At 36.8% G+C, this 26,780-nt stretch overlaps 1 protein-coding gene across 1 annotated transcript in view; it reads right to left on the bottom strand.

Moving 5' to 3' along the window:
* Positions 1–593: 593 nt before the first annotated feature.
* Positions 594–26,780, bottom strand: part of LOC126236394 (arrestin domain-containing protein 17-like) — a 180,266-nt gene continuing 154,079 nt past the window's right edge. Inside the window, exons 5-8 of the mRNA XM_049945678.1 lie at positions 24,847–25,035; positions 24,074–24,428; positions 8,318–8,444; positions 594–2,802 (exon numbers count right to left, since the gene is read on the bottom strand). Of these exons, the coding sequence (XP_049801635.1) occupies positions 2,787–2,802; positions 8,318–8,444; positions 24,074–24,428; positions 24,847–25,035 (687 nt within the window). The 3' untranslated portion in view covers positions 594–2,786. The remainder of the gene's footprint in view (positions 2,803–8,317; positions 8,445–24,073; positions 24,429–24,846; positions 25,036–26,780) is intronic.

The following is a 26,780-nucleotide window of genomic DNA, read 5'->3' as shown; positions in this document are numbered from 1 at the left end:
TAATTATAGTTTGCAGACTGTCTTAAATTGTAAAACACATGCCATAAACACAGAAAAGATTAATACTGTCTTGATTATTAATCAGATGAGATATTGTATTACTGTTCAGGCTATCTGCAGTTAGTACAACAGACCTATATAACAATGAATTGTTCCACTATAGGACTCACTGTCACATCATTTTACAATGTCATGCATTTTGCACACAACTACATACAATGTATGACAATATGAGACAGCTGTTCAGAGTATCAACTATATGGTAAAAATAGATGCAGAGAAGAATCATTATGTATGAAAACAATTTCAGAGAAAAACTGTTGTTTTACTTGAGGTACAACTGTGACTATTATTAATATTTATTTGAACTCAGATATCCAAGTAGTCACAGAGTCACTGCGGTGTTTATAGACATTTGTTTCAGTTATCTAAAATTCAAAAGAAACTAGGATGGAAAAAAATGATACACAAAATAAGTATGTAAATGTAACATCTTGCCATTTTGAAAAGTCCAGTGTGCATGTGTCCCCTCAATGTGGTAATCTCATTGGCAAAAATATAAAACCACTATCCAGAAAATTACTTCCTTCTTTATTTATATGAAGTACATAATCAGTATAAAACATTCACAGAAAACTTTTACTCGATATAAAATATCCATAGTATAACAATATACACTATCAAAAATATAAATTCATACACAAGAAAACGGAATATTGTCACAGTGACGAACTTGTTTAGTATTGATACTGAGTGTAGATTTCATAAAATTTATTACATGCATAATACATATGTAAAAACAGATATTCTTAAATACTTATTTTTTCACACAATGCTAATACTACATACAATGCAACATATTACGATGAGGTTAAGAACAGTAACATAATAAGTAATTGAAAGAATAACAATTCTATATTATGCTCTTCATGGGCTTCACCTTGCTAAAGGAGGGTATTTTTGTACTGTATCATATGTATATCTCTGGTTGTTAAATATGTTTGATGTGTGTTACTTCCAAGTGTGAACAAAATCAGTAGAGCTAAATTTCTGTGATGTATGTATCTGGTGTTTGGAAACATGATTTGCTACAAAGAATATCTATCATTAATAATATGTAACTCATGTGAAAAAGTGCTCTTAATGAAATATGTAGCCCGCTGGTCCAAGAATGACTAGTCTCAGTATAAAATGTTACTGAATAAGATGAGATAAGTGAAACAAAACTATTCCAGGAATGGCACTTTCTCAATGAGAAATGGGGAAATCTGAGAAAAGCAACCGAATTTAACCTTTAGAGGGTGCTAAATTAAGGAAATAGAAAATCTGTGTCACAGTGAGACATAAAACGTATGAACTCATACAGCTTCTGACTTTTTTTATTGTGCTTGTCTCTACTGTCTCATGATGAGCCTGCCTGTTTTTAGCATTAATTAACTTTACTTTAATTATTTTTTGATAAGGTTAATGCAGATACTAAAAACCTGTAGTATAAAATAAAATATGTTGATTGTAATATGACAATATCTATCTTTACACTGAATGATATTGGATGAAACCATTACTCTAGACTCTAGACAAAAGTTTACAACAATATCCCAGAACTAATGACTTTTTGTGGGAAAAAAGGTTAAAGACATCTACAAAAATGCATTTTTAATTACTTAAAATTGACTTCAATTTTTTTTTTTGGTAATTATTCTTGTCCCATTTCTTATTCATTTATCTTGAGGGAATAAACAGAACAAGATCATGTGTGGGGATATTTCTTTTGAAAGCATTATAAAACTTAATGACCAGTCTAGTCCTAAAATATAAGCTGTATATGATATTTGAGAAGTATTTTGTTACATGGAAATCTGAAATTACAGTGTTTAATGAACTGTAGTGAGAATGTTTCCTCTATAACCAGATACCAAAGAATGCCCCTGTTGTAAAATTTGTTTTATTAAGTACTAAAGTAGCCAATCTTTTGTTTTATTATAGTTGTTAGGAATGCATCAGCATAAAAACACTCTATAGTAACAGCTTAGCAACACACTAAACTCATGTTATTGCATGGATCTAATTCAGTTAAGGGTTGTATACAGAAAACAGTGACAAACATGAATCACTTAAATTATACAATTATTCATGATGTCATTTAATAATACACAGAAAGAGAGTGTGCAAAGTAATTAGCTACAGGCAAAGAGCTAACTGGTCAAATGGAAAGAAAATTAAAAAAGCTTGAAAATTGTTCACAGTTGTAAAGTTAGAGCTCACAAAATATAACAATGGTGCCCTTCTCTGTGTGAAGTCTGCCAACTAAATTTTCACAGTCACATAACTGGAAATGTCTTTGTTCCATTCATGCCCGTAATTCTTCAAGAAAAAATATACAGACAAAATACTATTGGGCTGCTTTCAACAGTCACACCACAACAATGAAAGTGTGCCAGTATAGTCATTTACAATTATAATAAATGTTAACAACTTCTGTATAATTCAATATAATACTGAACTTCCAATATTAGGCTGTAAATTAAATGAGTATAATTACATGAGAGAACAAGAACAACTATTGCCTTACCCTTGTAAAAATACAATATTAGCATAACAGACAAGCAGATACATGCTTTAGCCAAACAAGGAATGATATTTCATGGCCCTGTAGGATGACTGCACCTCTATTGTGATCATAAATTGTTGTTTATAGGAAATGCAGACATTCAGTATTTCTTTCCTCTAGAACATTAGTCCAGAAAGCCTTGCATCAAAAGCACAACATGATCAGAACCAAATTCTCATGATCCAGAGCCCCTAAAAAATTAAAAAATTCTAAAGTTTTTCTCTGTAACACATAATATGCATGTTATGAAATTGGCTCTCTGTTTATATTTTATATTATAAAGTTTCAAAAAAATAACATGTGAATTAAGTATATTTCCAGATGAAAACTAAGTGCTGCCAACATGAGCTACTCTACTATAACTGAGTTTAAGTCAACAATAATAAATCAAAACTTGCTGATAATTTCCTGTAGTACAGGTTTGGGAAGAGTAAAATTTGATTTTGAAAAGACTGTAAAAATCAAACCAATTTTTACAAATTGTATTTTTACCACCATAAAGTAGATGAAAAAAGCATTTAGAAGTAGCTAAGATTTAGAAATAACTCAAGTATGATGACATCCATTCAAATGTAGAACTCACTCTTTACTCTATCCCATGATGTATTTTGTAAATATAAATTCCATACATAAATCAAAAAAAGTCACTTAGAAAAATCAATATCTTAACATCCGATGACATTCATAGTCTCTGATTTTGTAATGCAAAATAGAAATAAGCACTTCAGTGTTGGATCTTTAATAGGCATGTTTAAAAAAAGATTGGTTATTACTATAAGTGTGTCAAACCATTCCCAAAAGTCATCATCCTACTTTGATTGTATTTATTCCAAAAAGAAAGAACAGAAAACTGAATGCAGTTTCAAATTCACAAACATCTGTCAGTAAACAGTAGGCTCAATGCTTTTTTGCAGTGGGTGAGGTCTGGTTTATAAACTTGTAGTAGGAGGTAGAGAAAATGTGATTCATTAGTCTCATTACATACAGTGTACAGATCATTAGATCTGCTGTACAGGAGACATGCCAAGTTTGAAAAGAATATAATATCTTTTTACACTGTTTTGACAAAGTTACGTGTTACAGATGAACAGTTATGCATGCGCTTCTATATAATATTTGTTATACATTAATAGCTACAGATAAACAGTCTACATCTTTCTATTGTTCCATGAATTCTCAATGGAATAGTAACTTTTACTGCTAAAATATTATGAAGTAGTCTTTTCAGAGAGTCAAGGTCCATGTTTAATTTGTTTCTACCTTGTAGTTTGTTATATATTTTAGCCCCATGTACAGAGGTGTCTGAGGATAAAGCTTTAAGTGATGTGAGGAAAGTTTGAAGTTCTCCTTGTGATGAGTAACATAGCTGTGCTTAAAGTGGTATTTCAGTTTATATTGGTTATTGTAAACAAAAATCAAAATTTCAAAAATGTGCAATGAAGGATTGGTTAGTATTTCTAACTGTTTATGTAATGATGACATAACTCATTTTTATGGACAGCATACATGTTTGTAACAATATACTTCTTAAGAATTAATGGTCTTGTGATGTTTCTAGAATTTCCCCAGAAAATTATCTCATACTGAATAACTGGTGAGTATCTCCTGTACCTGAGTTATCCATGGTATGCAGTGCTGGGAGCAGGAGTGTCATAGGGATTAACTTGGATATTGTGTAGGTTGGATGGTTGACAGTATATTGCTCTGGGGCATGAAGGTAAAATTGTGGTTGGGATATAAACCACCTTAGAGTGTGATCAAACAGTCCATGCATGAAATACTGGTTCATGGTATCCAACAGGCACAATATTTCAGCAATTAAACATGTCACCATCATCAGGTGCACTGATGAAATGAGCTCCAAGGGGTGTGTGACCAACTTATATCCTCTCCCCCTGTGAGCCATTCGCTGTGCAGTCTGTGCCCAGGGGAGTGCATCGGCAGCTGCGGAGGTGATGGTGATGGAGTCCGTGGTTGCATTCCATTCATTCTGGCTGCCAGATCATTGTGTTTGCTACAGCCAGAGTCCCAGCTGATTAGATTGTCCTTGGTGCAGATTTCAATAGTGTTTCTAATGGCAGTGCCACATTATTTTGAAGTCTATACCAAAACCTTGGTATGTTTATATTCCACTGCGTGATTCTCAGATAAACTGTGGTCTGCCACTGCCAACTTGGTGGGATACATTAATTGAGTACCTATGTCATTGGTTTTCTTGGCATCAATCTTTGATGCCGCATGCTATTTGTTCAATACTTGTCTTGCCACATCTACTTAGATTATGATATAACCTGGCCTACCGCAAATGGAGAACATCTTTGACACCCAGAAATAATGCCCGTGTTTTCTTGGGTGGGCAACATAAAGTTTATACTCTGTTTTTTCTGTATGTTTCTGATTTTTCCTGACAGAGCACTGGTGTACAATATAAAGGCACTGGCTACATCTTTCTCTGTGACTCCTTGAATCTCCATACATTGTACTATGGTGGGGCAGAGAGCATGTATAATCTGCTATTCTGAGGAACCATTTTTTCGGAACACAGATCTGAAGTGTTCCAGATCCTGGGCAGTCTCTTTACATCTGGGATAGTGCAGGCTCTGTGTGCAAGCATTTTCAGTACCCCATTCCTCTGCACAGGGTGGTGTCAGTGTCTGCATGCAAATACAGGTCAATATGTCTTTTCTTCTGAGACACACAATGGCCCAGGATGTCATGAGCTCTTCTTTTGAACATGGAATTCAGGAATAGCAGTCTTTCTTCTGCTTCAGTTTCTGTAATGAATCTGAGGTTGAGATGTATGGAATTCAGATGTACAAAGAAGTCAACGAGTTTGTCCCTTCCATGGGACAGGAGATGACTGTGCTATCTACATAAAGGAAAAATCAATTAGGTTTCCTTTTGGATTATGTCAGGGCTTCTTCCATGAAGTGCTCCATATACAAATTCACAACCACAGGTGAGAGTGGGCTGCCTATTGTGATTCCTTCCATTTGTTCATAGTATTCTCCAATGATCATGCCGCAGTGGTAGCACCAGTTCCCATCAGCTCACCGTAGTTAAGTGCTGGCGGGCAGAACTAGCACTTGGATGGGTGACCATCTGGTCAGCCAAGTGCTGTTGATAAGCAGGTTGCACTCAGATCTTGTGAGGCAAACTGAGGAGCTACTTGATTGAGAAGTAGTGGCTCCAGTCTCGTAAACTGACATACGGCCAGGAGAGTGGCGTGCTGACCACTTGTCCCTCCGTATCCACATCCAGTGATACCTGTGGGCTGAGGATGACATACTGGCTGGTTGGTATGGTTGGGCCTTCATGGTCTGTTTGGGTGGGATTTAGTTTAGTTTTCATTTTATTCTCCATTAAACAGAAAATGTGTGGAGGTCAGAACATGTCTGAAAAGGATGGTGGTCTTATCATCAAATTTCTGACCAATAAGTTCTAGTGACTGTCGTAGTGGCACCATGGTGAATAATGAAATGAAGTCAAAGCTCATCAGGATATCTGAGTCCTTCAACCTGAAGCTGTTGAGGTGTTTCACAAAATCCACAGACTTGTAAAAGTGATGTGGGCATTTACCCACAGAAGGGCTTAGTATTTCTGTCAGGGATTTTACCACCTAGTATCAAGGAGCCCTGATATTGCTGACAACGGGGCATAACAGTGCTCTATCCACAAAGTCTTCATTGTACAGTTCTATGTGGTAACATTTTTTGATGACCACCTTTGGTAAATCCAAGTTGTTGTTCTCCACCTTCTTGGTAGAATCAGTGTTGATCTTCCTGTAGGAATCATCATTTACCAGGATCAGTACCAGCAGCATATATTCGACTAATGTATTCCAACAATAGCAGTTGGAGAACACTGTGCAGTCAAGAATAATGTGATGAAATATGAACATACCAGGATTTTAGCACTGTCTCCGAAATACTGGAACGAGGACAATGTCATTATAGAGGCCATCAAAATTCACACCAGGAACAATCTTATCAGCTGGGGCTGCAGCTGTAGTATCAGCAAGGCTTGGGAATTGGCACTGGGTTTACTTAAGCAGACACTCACTAAACACAATGATCTAGTGCCCAGGGAATATCGAGTAACTACACCTACTCCATGGCAGATGGTGAAACCATCCCCTCCATGGCTGTGAAAGTGTGACTTCAGGTGCGGATCATGTAGGGAACTGATCGTGGGTTGGAGGTGACATAAGTCAGCCATGCACCACTCCAGTGTTCAGTTTTAAGCACACCTGATGGTGGCTACATGTCTGATCATCAAAATATTGTGTCCACTGAACACTATAAATCAGCAGTACACCCCTAGTCTGTTTAGCCAACAAATATGCTGGAAGAAACTGAAAGATCACATCTTAGAGCTTGATGAGAATTACCTGGAGCCATGACTAAGGTTGTGTCTTGTTTTATTTAGGCTTGGGTAATAAAGGTAGAGCTGCTCAACAGCCAGTTTGCAATTATCATCTACTTTTCGCTGATTAGTACTGATTGAAAAATTTTATCTTTCACTTAATTATTTTGTACTAGTTGAACAGGATATGGTCTTCCTTCAAAGGCTCTGACAGGTTTATTAGCATATTTAGATAACTCTTGTTTACCCTATAGCTGCAATATTTATTATGTGAAGACTTTAGGGAAGGAACAGGTCAACATGGAATTGTGCCAGATGCCATCCTGTCTCTGTTTCTATTTTTGTTTTCTTGCCTAGAGCTCATCATCCAGTCATTGTTTCTTCTTGTTTTCATTTTTTGATACTTCTTTAACATACATGTTTCGTCATTGTATAAAGGATATCCACTGTCATGCAATTGGAATGCCTCAACCTTAACATAGGCCGTGGAGTGGCAGTTACTCATTGCTAGTGTTCATGTCACATCTTGTTAGTTTGTCTTCCTACATCTGACACCCTAATCATCTCCTCTACTCCTTCCCTGAGGTACCTGCCCCTCTACCACCACCAGACTCCTTACTTGTCACTGTGGATGCCATATTCCTATACAACAACATAACCCATACCCATGCCATTATTGCTATGGAACATTTCTGTTTCCAGTGTCATCAAGACACCAATTCTATCTGCTCCAACCTAATCTCTTTGGACACCTCTTTTTCACCCACCTTTACATCTTTTCTGAAGGGCAAATACATGAACAAATCTGCAGGGCTGTTCAGGAGATTCATATAACACCTGCTGTATGGAAATCTAGATAATCTGTAATGCCACTCATTCCACAGTATCAGTCTCATCATCAATCAGATACATGTGTGCTTATATCTGTTTAATTTCCTCCACTGAAGAATGACAATGTAGTTTGAATCAAATAAGTGATTTGATGCACCTTTCCATGCTCATCTGTCCTGTGTGAGCATCTTCAGCTTGAAACACACCAAGATGGGATAGCTCCACTTGGCACAATTCTATTCCTTAAATATTTCTTTTTTCCATTAATGAATAAACCATAGTTACATAAACTAACTGAAACTGTAATGGAACTGTTCAACATAGCTCATTTTTATTGTAAAGTATTGGAGAATCTGATTCACTGTAATTGAAAACACACACCAAAGAGATGGAAACCACAAGTTGTATAATTTTCCAGACATTTGAGTAAATGTATGTTGTAGAAGCATTATTTTATGAGAAACAGAATTATTTTCATATTACTAATATACAGAATATAACAGTACTTACTTTTCAAAATGTAGATTGTATGTGGGATACCTTGGAACAAATCTGTTATCATCCTGATAATGTCTTGTATCTTCTTCGTCATCAATATTACTGGCTCCATACACACATTCTTCATAAGAAGGAGGCGCTGCAACGAAACACACATAGAGTAGTAACACAGAATGTGGCGGCATATATGTTTCTTCTTCTTGCAATACAGAAATACAGTCTTCTTTGTGACAGATAAACCTAGGTATACTTTCTGCAAGTAGTCCTCAACAGCTCTTAAATGATTCTGGAAAGACATCATAAGGTGGACAACAGCTATCATTTTAATAATAATTAGTGTTACTTACTAATTACTAATTTCAGTCTTAAATCATCCGCACTATGCAGAATACTTAATAACATGCTGTATAGATTTTTTGGCCATACACCTAAAGAATGATAGAAAAATAGTCATGATATTCTGGTTATTGGAAAACAAGTAATTCAAAGAGAATAATCAATTACATGTCATATTGAGAGAGAAAAGTAGATCAGCTAGATTAAGGGGCACAGAAACAAAATGTTAAAATAGGTTTAGTTAACTGCTGGAGCATGCACAGCAGTCTTTGTATTAGTCTCACTAAGGTTATATTTCGCTCTTAGCACTAGGAACAGAAAGCTGGCTGAAACAAGAAGTGAATATGAGTGAAATCTTAAATTCACTTGGATAAGCCAGTTGCCATTTGTATGGTGTATTTCTGTATTTGCCTGCAGGTGAGCAATTTCTTTTGCATAACCTACATACAATAATGCAGGTATCTCATTAAGGACAATTTCTTTCCTTTATTGAGTAAATTATTTTATTTTCTATTCAATGAATACTTGTTTCAATATCTGTCCTTTTAGCATCATACAATGAGTGAAAGGAGGAAGGATAACACAATCTTTCACAGTGAAACAATTTTGGAAGACAGAATTCAGTATTTTGTACCTTTCTAGCTCCTCATCCTCTGTATCACTCATCAGCAAGATATTGCATTTGGCTAATTAATGTGTATTGCTCATCAATATGGAATGGGTAGGATTAACAGAGGAGATAGAGGAAAACCAAAATACAACAGCTAATTTCATAATGGGTTTGTTAAGAAAGTGTGGAAATGTCTCAGAAATACTCGTCCAACTTCATAGCTACTGTAAGTGAGGCATTGTGCATCACTGTTTAGTCTTAAAATCTTGAGAACACTTTTCGAAAAGAGTCAAGCAACATTTTACTTTCCTCCCAGGTATTTGTTGAGAAATGGCCGGGATGTAAAAATCAGAAAAAATTGAGCTCATACAGGGACTTACCAACAGTTATCTTCTGTGAATAGAAAATGTAAGTGGAAATGATAGTGGTATATGAAATATACTCCACCTAACACCCTAAGGCAGCATATGCAGTATACTTGTGGATTATAATTAAATGGCTGGGAGTATAATAATTCTAACAGCATATTCAGACATATGAATTTAAAAATAAAAATGTAATAGTCTACTTAATTCTCAAACATATCTTTATCTTGAGAAAGGTAAAGAAAATATATTTAAAAATATGTAAGAGAAAGGAACAATGGTAAAGAGGGAAGCTCATTCCAAACACAGATGAACAGAGTCATACACGATCCAGGAAATTACAGGGAAGCAATGTGTAATTATTATGCAACTACAGAATATGCAAGTAAGTGCCACTCAGAAATATTTCAATCTGGGATCAACATACATGACAAATGCTGAAGCATTGGGCTATCAAGACACTAGTGGTATCTGATGAAGAATTTAATGAAAATCAGTTTTTGTTATGTTGTAAATTGGATGAAATAATCACTAGAGCAGCTCAGATTTCACAGACTGATCAAAGATGGTAAGATGTTATTTAAATGATGAGTAACACACTTTTATAAGTTATGGATACAGGACTTTAATATCTATATTTAACAAGGAAATTATAAAAGCTAAGTCAAAGTGAAATGGGCACTAACAGTTAATATGAAATTGGAATGAGATGCACCAAACTGTTAATAAGTCATTCCGTTTTGCAATAAGTTCTGCAACATAACAGCAGAGCCTCAGGTTATGTTGGTGATACAAAGGTAGGGCCAAGTGTTTTGGGTGGACCTTAGGCTAGAGACCAGTTGTATACACAACAGAAGGGTCATATTTTTATCCAACAGAAGGAACATCTTAACTGTAGCTATCCTATGCTACAGGATCAAAATTTGAATATTATACACTTCCTCCAGCTTAGGCAAATGAAATGGAGCAAATCAGTTGGTTCTTTCCACATAAGATCCAGTATATGGTGTGCCTTAAGGGGCTTAATGAAGCACTATTTCGTTCATGGGCGGTTCCTGTCAGCAGCACATATCTAAATAACTAACTGCAGCATATTGCTCAATATTGGAAGTTAACACATTTATGGATGTGCACATCCACAAAGGTGTTAACTTCAAAATTCACACCAAAAACATAGGACAATTTTGACATGCAAAAGCATACAGCACTGCAGCAAACCAATAATGGATACAAAATGAGGCCCCAGCAAAAATACAAAATGGAATGTGTACACCTGTCTGAAGATGGATTTGTAAAAAATCCAAAACCAGTCATGGTTTGATCCAAATAAACATTGTTAAATTATACCTGTGGCTGGTTGCTTTTACAATTACAAAGCCTATAGTATTACAGCCACAATCTCAAAGTGCCAGTTTACAACAAAATAGTTTCTATCAGAGGCATGCTCTTGTTTAAATGAGTATGACTGAACAGTGAGGTATCAGATGTCTCATTCTACCTTCCTCAGCACCTCTAAAAATTTTCCCAGAAATTTTGGCATTTGAACATATTCACTCCGTTTATGCTGAGTAAACGGAGACAGTGGAAGTGGGAAAGGGACAGAAAAGTAATAAATACTGAAAGATAGAAGACAGTGCTTGTGGTATAGAAAGAGTGAGGGAGCCAATTGCAGTGTGAGAGAAACACAGGGACACAGTGACAGTGGAACATAGCTGACAGAGACAGACAGTGCTAAGAGAAGAGGGATGGAGAGAGTGCCAGTGGGAGTGGAGTAAAGAGAAAGAGGAACTGGAAGTGGGTGAGAGTCAGTGATAATAAGAGCAAGTCCATGAGAATGACAACAAGGAAGAGAGAGATAATGACAGTGAGAAGAGACAGCAGTAGTAGCAGAGAGCAAGAGGGAGACAGTGACAGTGAGAGGAGACAGTAGCAGTGGGACAGAACAAAGGAGACTGTGGCTGTCAGACAGGAGACAGTGACAGTGACTCAGAGATAATGACAATGATTTGTAGTGAATGTGTGAGAATGGGCAAGTGAGAGTGAATGGTTTTGGTGACTTAAAGCAATAGAATAGTGCATGTGAATGAGTTACAGTTAAGGGAGCTTGTGGCAGTTAGATGTGAGTTGCATGTTAAAAAGAGTGTGATATGTTTGCATGCTCAAATTTTTGGGAAAAATTTTAAAGATGCTGAGGGAGGTAGAATGAGGCAGCTAGTTCCCCACTTTTCAGCAGTCAGAGTGTTTTAAACGGGAGCATATTCACATTTTTGGGCTCTGATGGGACCATTTTTCCACTGGTACTTCATATGAACCTCTTTCACATATTTTTCTTATTATTTTCTCTCTCTCTTTTCCTGTTATTACTTCTTCTGACTCATGAAAAAGAAAAAAAAATATTCTTGCTTTATTATGTGAGCTGCGCAACTATTTTTCCTACTGTCAGTGATTTATCTGATTACTCTATTTTCCAAAAAACTTTGGCATACAATCAAGTTGCATTAGGAAGTCTGCTTTATTTGCTTGTGGTGATTGGTTTCAGGTCTTCATCCATTTTCAAACAGAATACTGTTGTGTATGCATGTCTGAACAACCATAGCAAATAATCCAAATTGCAATACAAATACTTAAGCATACAGTAGACAAGATACAATGACTAGTGCAAAAAGAACTTCTGCTTTATGTATTGCTAATATTTATGTCTTAATTTCATACTTTTAACTTTCAATTCACTGTGACGGTAATAGTACAAACTACCAAAATGTTCCTGAAGGTTGTGTTCATATATTTTGTACACCATAAAGAGTAAAATGACTGTTAATATTAATAAATTGAATCCATGTGAAATAAAATTGATACTGGAAATGCCTAATGGAAAGAAAAACTTATAAACAGGTCTGGCCCATATAATTGTGATAGTGTGATTGTGATTTTTAATGATCCCATAAATTACCTTTCGTACAGTTATTTACTTGTGACATAGTACAGATCATTAGGCTTACAATCTAGTTAATATGAAATATAAAAGTATATAAAATAGCTTACACATTAAATATACATAGGAGCTTTCACAGTATATATATTGGAGGGGAGGCTTGCGTGTCTCAACAATACAGACAGCCGTACCATAGGTGCAACCACAATGGAGGGGTATCTGTTGAGAGGCCAGACAAACGTGTGGTTCCTGAAGAGAGGCAGCGGGCTTTTCAGTAGTTGCTGGGGCAACAATCTGGATGATTGACTGATCTCGCCTTGTATCACTAACCAAAATGGCCTTGCTGTGCTGGTACTGTGAATGGCTGAAAGCAAGGGGAAACTACAGCCATAATATTTCCCGAGGGCATGCAGCTTTACTGTATGGTTAAATGATGATGGCATCTTCTTGGGTAAAATATTCCGAAGGTAAGATAGTCCCCCATTTGGATCTCCGGTCGGGGACTACTCAGGAGGACGTCGTTCGTCGTTATAAGGAGAAAGAAATCTGGCGTTCTACGGGTCGGAGCATGGAATGTCAGATCCCTTAATCGGGCAGGTAGGTTAGAAAATTTAAAAAGAGAAATGGATAGGTTAAAGTTAGATATAGTGGATTAGTGAAGTTCGGTGGCAGGAGGAACAAGACTTCTGGTCAGGTGAATACAGGGTTATAAATACAAAATCAAATAGGGGTAATGCAGGAGTAGGTTTAATAATGAATAAAAAAGTAGGAATGCAGGTAAGCTACTACAAACAGGATAGTGAACACATTATTATGACCAAGATAGATACAAAACCCATACCTACCACAGTAGTACAAGTTTATATGCCAACTAGCTCCACAGATGATGAAGAGATTGAGGAAATGTATGATGAGACAAAAGAAATTATTCAGATAGTGAAGGGAGACAAAAATTTAATAGTCATGGGTGACTGGAATTTGATAGTAGGAAAAGGAAGAGAAGGAAACATAGTAGGTGAATCTGGAATGGGGGTAAGGAATGAAAGAGGAAGCCGCCTGGCAGAATTTTGCACAGATCATAACTTAATCATAGCAACACTTAGTTCAAGAATCATAAAAGAAGGTTGTATACCTGGAAGAAGCCTGGAGATACTGACAGGTTTCAGATAGATTATATAATGGTAAGTCAGTGTTTTAGAAACCAGGTTTTAAATAGTAAGACATTTCCAGGGGCAGATATGGACTCTGGCGACAATCTATTGGTTATGAACTGTAGATTAAAACTAAAGAAACTGCAAAAAGGTGGGAATTTAAGGAGATGGAACCTTGATAAACTGACAGAACCAGAGATTGTAGAGAGTTTCAGGGAGAGCATTAGGGAATGATTGACAAGAAGGGGGAAAAGAAATACAGTAGAAGAAGAATGGGTTGCTTTGAGCGATGAAATAGTGAAGGCAGCAGAGGATCAAGTAGGTAAAAAGACGAGGGCTAATAGAAATCCTTGGGTAACAGAAGAGATACTGAATTCAACTGATGAATGAAGAAAATACAAAAATGCAGTAAATGAAGCAGGCAAAAAGGAATACAAATGTCTCAAAAATGAGATCGACAGGAAGTGCAAAATGGCTAAGCAGGGATGGCTAGAGGACAAATGTAACGATGTAGAGGCTTATCTCACTAGGGGTAAGATAGATACTGCCTACAGGAAAATTAAAGAGACCTTTGGGGAAAAGAGAACCACTTGCATGAATATCAAGAGCTCAGATGACAAGGGAGATGTTCTTGAGGACAATATTATGGAAATGAAAGAGGATGTAGATGAAGATGAAATGGGAGATATGATACTGCATGAAGAGTTTGACAGAGCACTGAAAGACCTAGGTTGAAACAAGGCCCCAGGAGTTGACAACATTCCAGTAGAACTACTGATAGCCTTAGGAGAGCCAGCCCTGACAAAACTCTACCATCTGGTGAGCAAGATGTATGAGACAGGTGAAATACCCTCAGACTTCAAGAAGAATATAATAATTCCAATCCCAAAGAAAGCAGGGGTTGACAGATGTGAAAATTACTGAACTATCAGTTTAATAAGCCATGGGTGCAAAATATTAATGTGAATTCTTTACAGATGAATGGAAAAATTGGTAGAAGCCGATCTCGGGGAAGATCAGTTTGGATTCCTTAGAAATATTGGAACATGTGAGGCAATACTGACCCTGTGACTTATCTTAGAAGAAAGATTAAGAAAAGGCAAACCTCCGTTTCTAGCATTTGTAGACTTAGAGAAAGCTTTTGACAATGTTGACTGGAATACTCTCTTTCAAATTCTAAAGGTGGCAGGGGTAAAATACAGGGAGCGAAAGGCTATTTACAATTTGTACCGAAACCAGATGCAGTTATGAGAGTCGAGGGGTAGAAAAGGGAAGCAGTGGTTGGGAAGGGAGTGAGACAGGGTTGTAGCCTATCCCCGATGTTATTCAATCTGTATATTGAGCAAGCAGTAAAGGAAACAAAAGAAAAATTCAGAGGAGGAATTAAAGTCCATGGAGAAGAAATTAAAACTTTGAGGTTCGCTGATGACATTGTGATTCTGTTAGAGACAGCAAAGGACTAGGAAGAGCAGCTGAACGGAATGGACAGTGTCTTGAAAGGAGGGTATAAGATGAACTTCAACAAAAGCAAAACGAGGATAATGGAATGTAGTCGAATTAAGTCGGGTGATGCTGAGGGAATTAGATTAGGAAATGAGACACTTAAAATAGTAAAGGAGTTTTGCTATTTGGGGGGCAAAATAAATGATGATGGTCGAAGTAGAGAGGATATAAAATGTAGACTGGCATTGGCAAGGAAAGCATTACTGAAGAAGAGAAAATTGTTAACATCAAGTATTGATTTAAGTGTCAGGAAGTCGTTTCTGAAAGTAGTTGTATGGAGTGTAGCCATGTATGGAAGTGAAACATGGATGATTAATAGTTTAGACAAGAAGAGAATAGAAGCTTTTGAAATGGGCTGAAGATTAGATGGGTAGATCACATAACTAATGAGGAGGTACTGAATAGAATTGGGGAGAAGAGAAATTTGTGGCACAACTTGACTAGAAGAAGGGATCAATTGGTAGGACATATTCTGAGGTATCAAGGGATGACCAATTTAGTATTGGAGGGCAGCGTGGAGGGTAAAAATCATAGAGGGAGACCAAGAGATGAATACACTAAACAGATTCAGAAGGATGTAGGTTGCTGTAGATACTGGGAGATGAAGAAGCTTGCACAGGATATAGTAGCATGGAGAGCTGCATCAAACCAGTCTCTGGATTGAAGACCACAACAACAACAACAACAATGACATATTCACAATATTACACGGTACAAAATGACTTATGATAATAATAATAATAATAATAATTTTGTGAGATATAATTAGCTTATATTATACATCAGTGGTTCCTAATTATAGTTAATTTCTTTAACACCAATTTCTGTTGCCAGGTCTTTTTATGATGTGCGAGATTTATCACTCACAGGATGAACTCTTGATCACTGTTTGCCAATGTAGTCAGCTACACTATAAAATTCTCCTTGTGTTAGAAACTGTTGTGGGGAACGTTTTCTCAGTTTTGAGGTCTTGTAATTCCCTTGGCATTGCTTGTATTAACTTGATGCCAGAGTATTTGGGTCCTTTTTCAAAAATCTTAAGTCTATGTGGAATGCACCGCAGTTGTTTTCTGTTTCTTGTGTTGTGTGTATGAACAGTCTCATTAGTCTCCAGTTTGGTGTGATCACGTAATGCACTCACAATGGTCTTGAATATATACAATGATGGAAACGTTAGAATGTTTAGTTCTTTGAAACAACTTTTACATGATTCTTTTTTTTTCTCAATATAATTCGAATGGGTTGCTTCTGTAAAGTGAATATTTTCTTAATTCCTGTGAAAGTTGATTTCCCACATACTGTGATTCCATATCGCATGTATGGTTCAAAAAGTCCATGATAGACAGTGCACAAGAGGTCTCAGTGAGTATACTGAGCCAGTTGTTTCATTATAAATATCACTGAGTTTAACTTACTGGAAACAGTATTTATCTGCTGTTTCCAATTTAGCTCACTATCTATTGTAATTCCCAAAAACTTAACAGAGGCTACTTCTTCCAGTCCTTTTCCATCTAAGAAAACATCCATATGTTTTTCTTTCTGTTTATTATTGAAGACCATGTACATAGTTTCTTTTTTTCAGATTAATAATTAATTCGTTTTCAGAGAGCCATTGTGTTGTACTACTGACTGATATGAATGTATTTTGCTCAAGTGCCTCCAAATTGTTGGAAACATTTTCTTGTCTTATCAACTACCTATATTTCTTCTGGTGCTGCCTGTAGGCTTCAATATTTTCTCTCTGTTTCATTTCTCCTAAGGTAGCTCTCTGTTCTATTATTTCCTTCATGATCCACTGCTTATTTTCGAGATTTTTTTCTTTTCCTATTGGTTTTTGGAAATGCTAAATTGACGTAATGTGTTATGGTGTCTTGGAAAGCATTGTATTTTTCATGTGTTCCCTGGGCTTGAAGTGTGTCCATCCACTGTTCTTTTCTTAACATCACTTTGACAATGTTGATATTTTGATGGCTGATAAGCGTAACATCTCTTTCTATGCTTTTGTGAGTTCAGATTTCCATATAATTCACAAAGCTGTCCAAAATGATAAGAAATTCCTGTTAGCAGAACCTTTGTTGTATATGCTTCGCTATCTATATTAGTGATAATATTGTCAATAATTGAATCAGTTACCAAAGTCGCTCTTGTTGGTTCCATAACAGTTGCCTTCATGTTGTATTGTTGTAGCAGCTCCTCAGATTTTTGCTTTCTCTGTCTCTCTTCCCATATCAATGTTAAAATCACCACATATTACACAATCTTTCATTTCGTTTTTTTTTCTACTAGAATTGGCATTTTTTTGAGGAAAGGATTTATTTTGCCACTTGGTGATCGGTACACACAGAATACTCTTAACTCATTGTAGACCATACCTGTAATTTCAAAATCTTTTTCTTTGCATTTTGGTAAGGTTTTGTAAGTACACTACTGGCCATTAAAATTGCTACACCGAGAAGAAATGCAGATGATATATGGGTATTCATTGGACAAATATATTATACTAGAACTGACATGTGATTACATTTTCATGCAATTTGAGTTCATAGATCCTGAGAAATCAGCACCCAGAACAACCACCTCTGGCCATAATAGCGGCCTTGATACACCTGGGCACTGAGTCAAACAGAGCTTGGATGGCATGTACAGGTACAGCTGCCCATGCAGCTTCAACACGATACCACAGATAATCAAGAGAAGTGACTAGCGTATTGTGACCAGCCAGCACCATTGACCAGACATTTTCAATTGGTGAGAGATCTGGAGAATGTGCTGGCCAGAGCAGCAGTCGGACATTTTCTGTATCCAGAAAGGCCCGTACAGGACCTGCAACATGCAGTCGTGCATTACCCCGCTGAAATGTAGGGTTTCGCAGGGATCGAATGAAGGGTCGAGCCACGGGTCGTAACTCATCTGAAATGTAATGTTCACTGTTCAAAGTGCCATCAATGCGAACAAGAGGTGACCGAGACGTGTAACCAATTGCACCCCATATCATCATGCCAGGTGATAACGCCAGTACGGCAATGACGGATACACGCTTCCAATGTGCGTTCACCGCGATGTCGCCAAACACGGATGCGACCATCATGATGCTGTAAACAGAACCTGGCTTCATCCGAAAAAATGACATTTTGCCATTCGTGCACCCAGGTTCATTTGAATACACCATTGCAGGCACTCCTGTCTGTGATGCAGCGTCAAGAGTCACCGCAGCCATGGTCTCCGAGCTGATAGTCCATGCTGCTGCAAACGTCGTTGAACTGTTCGTGCAGATGGTTGTTGTCTTGCAAACGTCCCCAGCTGTTGACTCATGGATCGAGATGTGGCTGCACGATCCGTTACAGCCATGCGGATAAGATGCCTATAATCTCGACTGCTAGTGATATGAGACCGTTGGGATCCAGCACAGTGTTCCGTATTACCCTCCTGAACCCACTGATTCCATATTCTGCTAACAATCATTGGATCTTGACCAATGCGAGCAGCAATGTCACGATACGATAAACCGCAATCGCGATAGGCTACAATCCGACCTTTATCAAAGTTGGAAATGTGATGGTACGCATTTCTCCTCCTTACACGAGGCATCACAACAATGTTTCACCAGGCATCGCCGGTCAGCTGCTGTTTTTGTATGAGAAATCAGTTGGAAACTTTCCTCTTGTCATCACGTTGTAGGTGTCGCCACCGGCACTAACCTTGTGTGAATGCTCTGAAAAGTTACTCATTTGCATATCACAGCATCTTCTTCCCATCGGTTAAATTTTGCGGTTGTAGCACATCATCTTCGTGGTGTAGCAATTTTAATGGCCAGTAGTGTATGGGCATATTTCATTTGCCTGTAGTTCTACTTCTAGTTTTTTATTACTCATGTATTGCAGATTTTGATGCAGAATTCTGAGCTTAATTTCTTTTTGCTTACTAATAAAGTACTCAGTCTCTATTTGATTAGCATGTTCATGTTTCTTGCCATTAATATTGAACTTCCAGTTTTTTGCTTCCCTTGGCTGTACCATAAAAAATCGTCTCCCAAACGTTGAGACATCATCTTTCTTCTTACTAAAGTTCTTGTGGGCACTGATTCACTAGGCTTTCTTTTTCTTCTTTGTGCAGCAGTTTGCTGCTGTTCTTCATCTTTATTACTTTTGCATTTTGGACTTAGTTCCAGTAATACATGCTCTTCTTCTGCAGTGTGTTTTGGGTTTTTATTTAGTGTCCTTGTTTCTCTTGTGGCTATGTTAAATTCAGCTCAGTCTCAATAGGCCTAGCTATTTTTTGTTGGTCTTCATCAATAGTTTTGCCTTTCAGATTAATTTGCAATGATATTGCTTTTTCTGGTGCTGGATATTTTGGATTTGGAATTGGTTCTATCATTTCTACTATGGAGCTATCAAAATTCACCACTTTTTGGTTTTCAATTACTGTCTTCATTTCTACTGTGGATATGTTGCAATTCAGTCCAGTCTCGTTAGACCTAATTATTTTTTGTTGCTCTTCATCACTGGTTTTGTCTTTTGGATTAATTTCCAGTGACATTATTTCTTCTTCTGCAGCTTATATTGCATTTTGATTTAGTTTCATGACTTCTTCTGTGGAGATTTCACAGTACAGCTCACTATTGTCAGATAAATTTTGGGTAACTGTTTTGGTTTCAATACATTGTTAGTTGCTGTTGAAGTATTCCTATTTGCCTCACTTATCACCTCTCTTTTCAATCTTTTACACAAAGCTGTTTTTACTGTCAACACTAGATGCAGCCCATGCCTTGTAGAATCATTTCTGCTCAGAAAGGTGTTAACATCAATTACTGTAACATGATCATGCTCAACTGCAGCTCTCATTGTTTGATGGTTTAATTTATAAAGTGAATTGTTTTTGCTGGGAATGTTGTACCTGTGTGGGATTGTACACAATATATGTAACAACATAACAGCAGTTGCATCCAGTTGCAGAACAGAAGCCTACATAATATTTGCAAGTTGCAGAAGTCATTACAAATTCACTGCCTAACAAAATAAGCAGAGCACCCAGAATACATGGTCAGATGCCAGTGTAATTTTGGACAAGTACACACTATCAGCATGTATGTAAATGATTTGAATCAATTCTCTGTGTGGAACAGCAACAACAGTGTATTAGTGTTGTTCATGTTTAGTGTTGCTGCTGGGTTTGGAAGGTTATGTAGGGGGCATAAACAGCTTCAGATGTTCAGTGAACACTCTGAAGGTTAGAGCAATGCTGTGTATTCATTTTAAACACTGCTATCAGCATGTGGCACAGTTTGAAAGGGGCCTCACTATAGACCTCTATTGCATCACCCAGTTTAATTATCATAGAGATTTGTGGGGAATTTGGATGTGACAGTGGCCCAGAATTTGAGGGTAGGCATACTTGTTGTCAGGCTCCCAGTTGACCCAGTCTATCCATCACAAGGGAGGGTCAACACTTGTGCTCTGTAACAGCGCATGTTTCATACAACTTCAAAGCTAATTTGGATTGTATGGTTAACTGTTATGCCATTAAGTAGGCCCCATATAAATAATTTTGTCTTCTGAGCTGCATAACATAATTTTCAACAACTTCCTGTCAAAAGACTCACTAATATTACTTCCATCTGTTTGTAGAAACATGTATTATCAATTCATTTAATTGTAATTGAGTTACTAAAGAGATAGAAAATATATTGTAATTATAATGTTTCAAACCTGTAACAACTCTGTTTCTCATACTGTCAGCTTGCTATGCTATTGGTTAACATAACAAAGACTTATTACCTCATAATTATGGTAATTCATAAAATGAAACCAGATTAACAATATGAACAAAGTGTTTATTTGGGCTACTGTATTATATATTGAAAATCCATTCACACTAAAAAATGCACTCAGTTTTGAAACAGGGCTACCTAAAAAGAATATTCACAATTCAGAAAAGGGCAGTGAGATGCATTGCAAAAATACCACCAAGACAGACCTGTAGGCAAGCTTTTGTACACTATAATATTATGACAGTATATTCACTGTACATATACCAAAGCATAATGGCAGTAAGGTCAAGTGATAAACACCTCCTAAATAAAGATATACACAAACACGGTACAAGAGGAAATGAAAATTACTACATGATAAACAGAAATCTAAAACTGTCTATGACTGCCCCAGAAGAAGCAGGCAAAAGGTTTTTTAATAAACTCCCCAAAATCATTAAAAAAGAAACAGACCTAAAATGTTTTAAAAATCATTTGAAACTGTATCTCACAGAGAAATGTATATACAGTTTGAGTGAATACTAAGATGGTGTTTAATATGATATATCATTACTGAAATGTACGTTTAAAATTATCATGTATGTTGTTTGGATTTGTGTGTACATATAATGTGAAACATGTAATACCTTTGTATGATTATGGACTATTTCTGTTTAATCATTTGTTTCATTTATATATAATGAAATCAAGTATGATGTTAATAGCTTATTGTATGACACACCCAATACTCTCAGCTGAATTTTCAGCTGGAGTCCATGGGCAAAGAATAAATAAATAAATAAATAAATAAAAGGGAACATGGGAGGAATACTTGGGATAATGCAGTTTCACTGTAATAAACAAAAATGTAATCATCATTTATTTGAATCATTTCACTTATTTTTCCATGGAAACAAGAGATATGTAATCATCTTTTTATCAGTTTCATGCATTTCAATTGTAAACACTGTATGATGACATTTTTTTGTAATTATGAAGAACTTCTGTAATTGCAGTTAGTGAATTCACTATATGCAACAACACATCGAGTGTTAGCAAGAGATATAAGACCCACAAGAAATCATACAGGAAGCCCAGTATGGTGCAAGATCTTGAGCAGCACTTTATGATGTAATAAATTGTACACTCGGAACAATAACTGACTTTCCATGTCTTTTGAGAACCATGGTGTTCTCTGACCTGTTTTGACTTAAGAAACTTACAGAAAACATCAACTGCAGTGAAGCAACCAAATGAAGATGAGTTCTGATCAATGTTTATTATTTTGAACAAGCCAAGTTATATCCCACAAGTTGTAAGAACATTTATTTCAACTGCCATCGACATAATTAATATTTCGTGAAGATGTTTACTTTGAACTGATTTGTATTGAGAACATTTACCCCCAGCAAGGTAGTTACACTCCAGCGCTAAGTACATCATAACCTTTTCACATCTGTGCATGCCAAGCATGAACAAGTGATGGACTCCCTGTAACACCCTGTGTCATCCTGGACCATTGGTCAGAGACTAGCAGCAGCCGGCTGAGGAAATTACTGTCCCAGGCATAGACTGCCATTAACACCACAATACAATGGCTGTGTTTGGAGTGATGCTATGCCTGGGAATCGTGGACTGCTGTCGAATGCCATAACAATGTATTCAGTAATGATTTGTAGTTCTGCACTACCCCACATGACCATCACCAGTGAGTATGTTGGTGTCCTGAGGAGAGGTCTCCCTCTTCCAATGTTTTCGGGAGGCACAGCAGTGTCACTCTGGGTGTCATGATGTGGGGAACCATTTGGTATGGTTTCAGGTCACAGTTGGCAGTAAGGGAACTCTTGACAGCTCAATGGTATGTATGGACATTCTGTGCCCTCATGTGTTATTTCTTAGGCAACAGTAGATGCACTTTTTCAATAGGGCAGTGTTCATCTACAAATGGAATGCGTCTACCAACAGGCCACCTGACACTAAGCTACTCTCATGGCCAGAAAGACAGCCACATCTGATCTCGATAGGACATCTGTGGGACCAGCTGAGATGTAACTTCATCACAGTGCTTCCATCCAACCAGTGCATGCACTGAGGCCAGAGGAGGTGAATGTTTCTATATTCTGGTATATTCAATGTTGGTATAAAACCAGCATTCTGGCATGCTTGATGTTTGTGTAAATTGCTGCACTCTCCATCCAGGAGTTCAGTTCTGCTCTGAATGTACATTAGGGTCAATAATAAAAATGCTTTCAGTTCTAAGTGTTTTACTTCAATGATGACCCTGCTTCAGATTTGGACTCAATTACATTTCCAGCGCAGACAATATTGTTTTTGAACATCTACGTATTTTGTGTTATTTTTATTCTCCAATATGGGCCACAGAAATTAGAAGACAATACTGTTAAAATTATTATTGAGAACTATCATGTCCCTTCTTTACATTAGTTCCTAACTTTCATGTAATACAAACTGACAGCCCACTCCACTAGCAGAAGAAAGAGTTGTTAATTTTGTAGAACCAGATTTAAATGATGTGGTGGGGTATACAGAAATGGTCTAGAGATGCTATAATTTTCATGAGAGAGTGATATTTATTACTAATAACAATGTTATTGTAATGTTCACCCAAACTACACTGCATACTTTTCATCAGTGAACATGACCAGAACATGCAGCCTTGACTTCTGACTTCTGTTTTTCATTCACGAAAATGAAAAGCTTTTTTGTTAATTTCTGATTTTACAAATCGGAGAACAAATATGGAATTGGTAATTAAAACTGAAACTAGAATCACACAGTATGAGAGTGAATAAGCTCTTCTTCCACAAGACAAATACGAACACATTTACAAACTACATAACAATATAAGTGACTTTTCCATCTCTGTAACTTTCCCAATTACCACCAAACACTCATCTGTATACTTTTTGTACCTGTTGCTTATACTTTTATTTTTTTGAAATAGCATTATTTTGGAAAGAGCATATTAAGCAAATTGCTAGTGTATATACAAAAAGTAGAAAACATCTTTCTAGTAATTTGTTGTCCCATCTGTACACCCATAATTGTTTCGTACAGATTAAGTACAGGTTAAAAAGGAAACAAGAGAATATGAGAATACTTACGAACTTCTGGGTATGGCAGGGGTGGCGCAGATGGAACTATGTTTAACTCATTTGACAGTCCATCTGCCATACCCTGCTGACTTGTGCTGGGTGGCATGACAGCTGCAATATTGGAGGAACATGGTGCAGTAGAGTACTGTGTCTGAGGTGGTGGACATGGTGCCGAAGCTGCGGATGACTGTGGAAATTTGACAGGGGCATCTTGCAAGGAGGGGAGTTGAGGAGTCTGAATGGAGGAGCTCATTATCTGTTTGGATAATGGAGGTGGTATGTAGCTCAAGAGTGGAATTGTTCCTAATTTTATTGGGATGTTTACATGTAAGTTTCTGTGGGGCCCATTGATAACAGCTTTAACCTGTTAACAGGAAAAATGAGAAGTAATTTCATATACAGTTTACAGATCATCAGGTTCTAACAAAGTATGGCACAAATACTGTTAAAACATGACACTTCATATTTTATGATTATTGAATAAAAAATAACACACAATTGTGATAACAATTTAGTGTAACATTTATCTGCAACAAAGGAACACAAAGTCATAATTTACTACACACACTTATCTCTATTTGAATGAAATTTTCTTGAAAAAATGTATCACTAATAATAGTGAGCTCCACATAAGTATTTCTTGATAAATGAAAAGCACCAGTTTGCTTTTGTTAGCAAACTGGTGCTTTTCATTTATTATAATGTTGTTCTACCATGAACCGATGGAAGATTCTGTTAACATAAGTATTTCTTCATTATGGAGTCAAACTTAGAATGCTTACATGCAAAAAGTAATCAAGATCAATGATACTGCAGTTATTCAAATTGGATGGAGGCAAACTAGGAATTTTCAACTTTCTGGTCCAAGTTCTAGATGCATTTGGCCCCACAGGTTCATACACAATAGTCTCCATTTTGTCTGTTATTCTCTTTGTTTCCTTACGAGGTGAATGGGCAGTGAAACACACATTCTGAAAAGAAAAAATGTATTAATTATTATTTGCAACAATATTTATGAAAACCAAAGTAAAAATTCAAACAGTGTAAAGAGTAAATGTAGATGCACTTTGTGAACAAACCACTTCAGTCATTCAATCAGTAATATGAGTGTAATTGATAATTTAATACTGAGCATGAACTTGATGAGCAAACAGAATTTATTATAGAACCATGACTTTTTTAAAGGAATTCACATGAATGCCACACATGCTCTACAGTTCACTGTACTTTTCTTGTAAGTTTATCAGCTAAATAGTGGAAATAAATGGCATCCATACAATGAAAATTTTCTTTCTTATGCGATTCTGTCACAACCTACTCACAAATCCATTCAAATTATAAAAGTGTGTGTATGTATGTTTTACATCTCCTTCTAAACCACTGGATCAATTTCAACCAAACCTGGTGTGCATATCATTTACTGTAACAAAAGAATCACTGTGTGTGTAAGAACCAGCAACCTCTGAAAGGGGTGGGGCTGAAAAAGAAGCATAGTTTACAATACACAAATAGCCTGACTATATTCATCCAGAATTCGAGTATGAGAGCACTTAGTGACTTGCAGCCAACTTAAGACATAATTTAAAATTTTTATAAGACATTTTCTTGCTGACAGCCCCCACAAAATGATGAAAGGAAAAAAGTTATTGGTTACTACATTTTTGTTGTTCATTTTGTAAAAGTGCTGCATCATGTATGATGTTTTAGTTTACTACTTCTTTACTACTAACTCTATTCACCACACATTTTTCAGGCATTACCCACAATTACCACTTGATACACATGCAAAATTACATCATTGTGTGACACATAGTTCAGGAGATATGACGTCACAAACATTGAGCTGCATGAAAACAAAACTGAAGGGCTGGATTTGCTAGAGATGCAGATAAAATATGTGTATACAAACGTGACAAATACGTTAAATATATGTGACATGACAGCATATGGTAAAGCCCTCCTAAAACATTGATTTCAACCAAACTTCATACACATATTACTTACTTTCTGGAAAGAAATACTGTGGGTGTAAAAATCAGATACCTCCTATTGAGGTGAAGGTGATAACATGGGGAAAGAAAAGAGGGTAGGGGGAGATGGACAGACAGAGATGAGGAAGGAGGAGGTGCACACAGATAGGGGAAAGGAGGAGATGGACAGAGACAGGGGAAAGGAGGAGATGTGCTAATAGAAGATTAGACTAAATACATACCCAAGCAATGTCAGTTACTCAGCTAGTAAACAATAACTAGAGGTGTTAGTTGTTTGCATTTCATTCGCATACTTTTTCTTTTAGCTTATCTTAGGACTTCCTATGCTTCGCAAAAATGTATTCACTGTTAATTTTTTTCCTTCTTTTATGACTAAATAATAGTAAACGCACTCATAATTGTTTTCAGACTGAAATACAAACTTTCATATGTGTTCATGGAACAAGCTGAAATGATTAGATCGAGCATTTTCTTTCTCCAGTCTAATTTAATATGTGTTTATTACAAGGATGGCTGTGACAATTATGTCAACAGAATTGGTCAACATTAACCATTTTCATCGTTGTTCTTACACAATATTTCAGTAACTTAGCTCGTAACCTTCATCAGGTGTGACCTGAGGCTGCTCCTCGAGTGGACCTGGTCCAGTATTTATGTCAGTGGCCTTCCCCTCCACTAGCGGTTGCAGGCGTTTCCTCTGCAGTCCGCACCCACTCGCTGCGACC

This window comes from Schistocerca nitens, chromosome 2 (assembly GCF_023898315.1).
Source record: "Schistocerca nitens isolate TAMUIC-IGC-003100 chromosome 2, iqSchNite1.1, whole genome shotgun sequence".
NCBI lineage: Eukaryota > Metazoa > Arthropoda > Insecta > Orthoptera > Acrididae > Schistocerca > Schistocerca nitens.
Note: the sequence above shows the minus strand (reverse complement) of the source record. Positions and strands in the feature narration are given on the sequence as shown.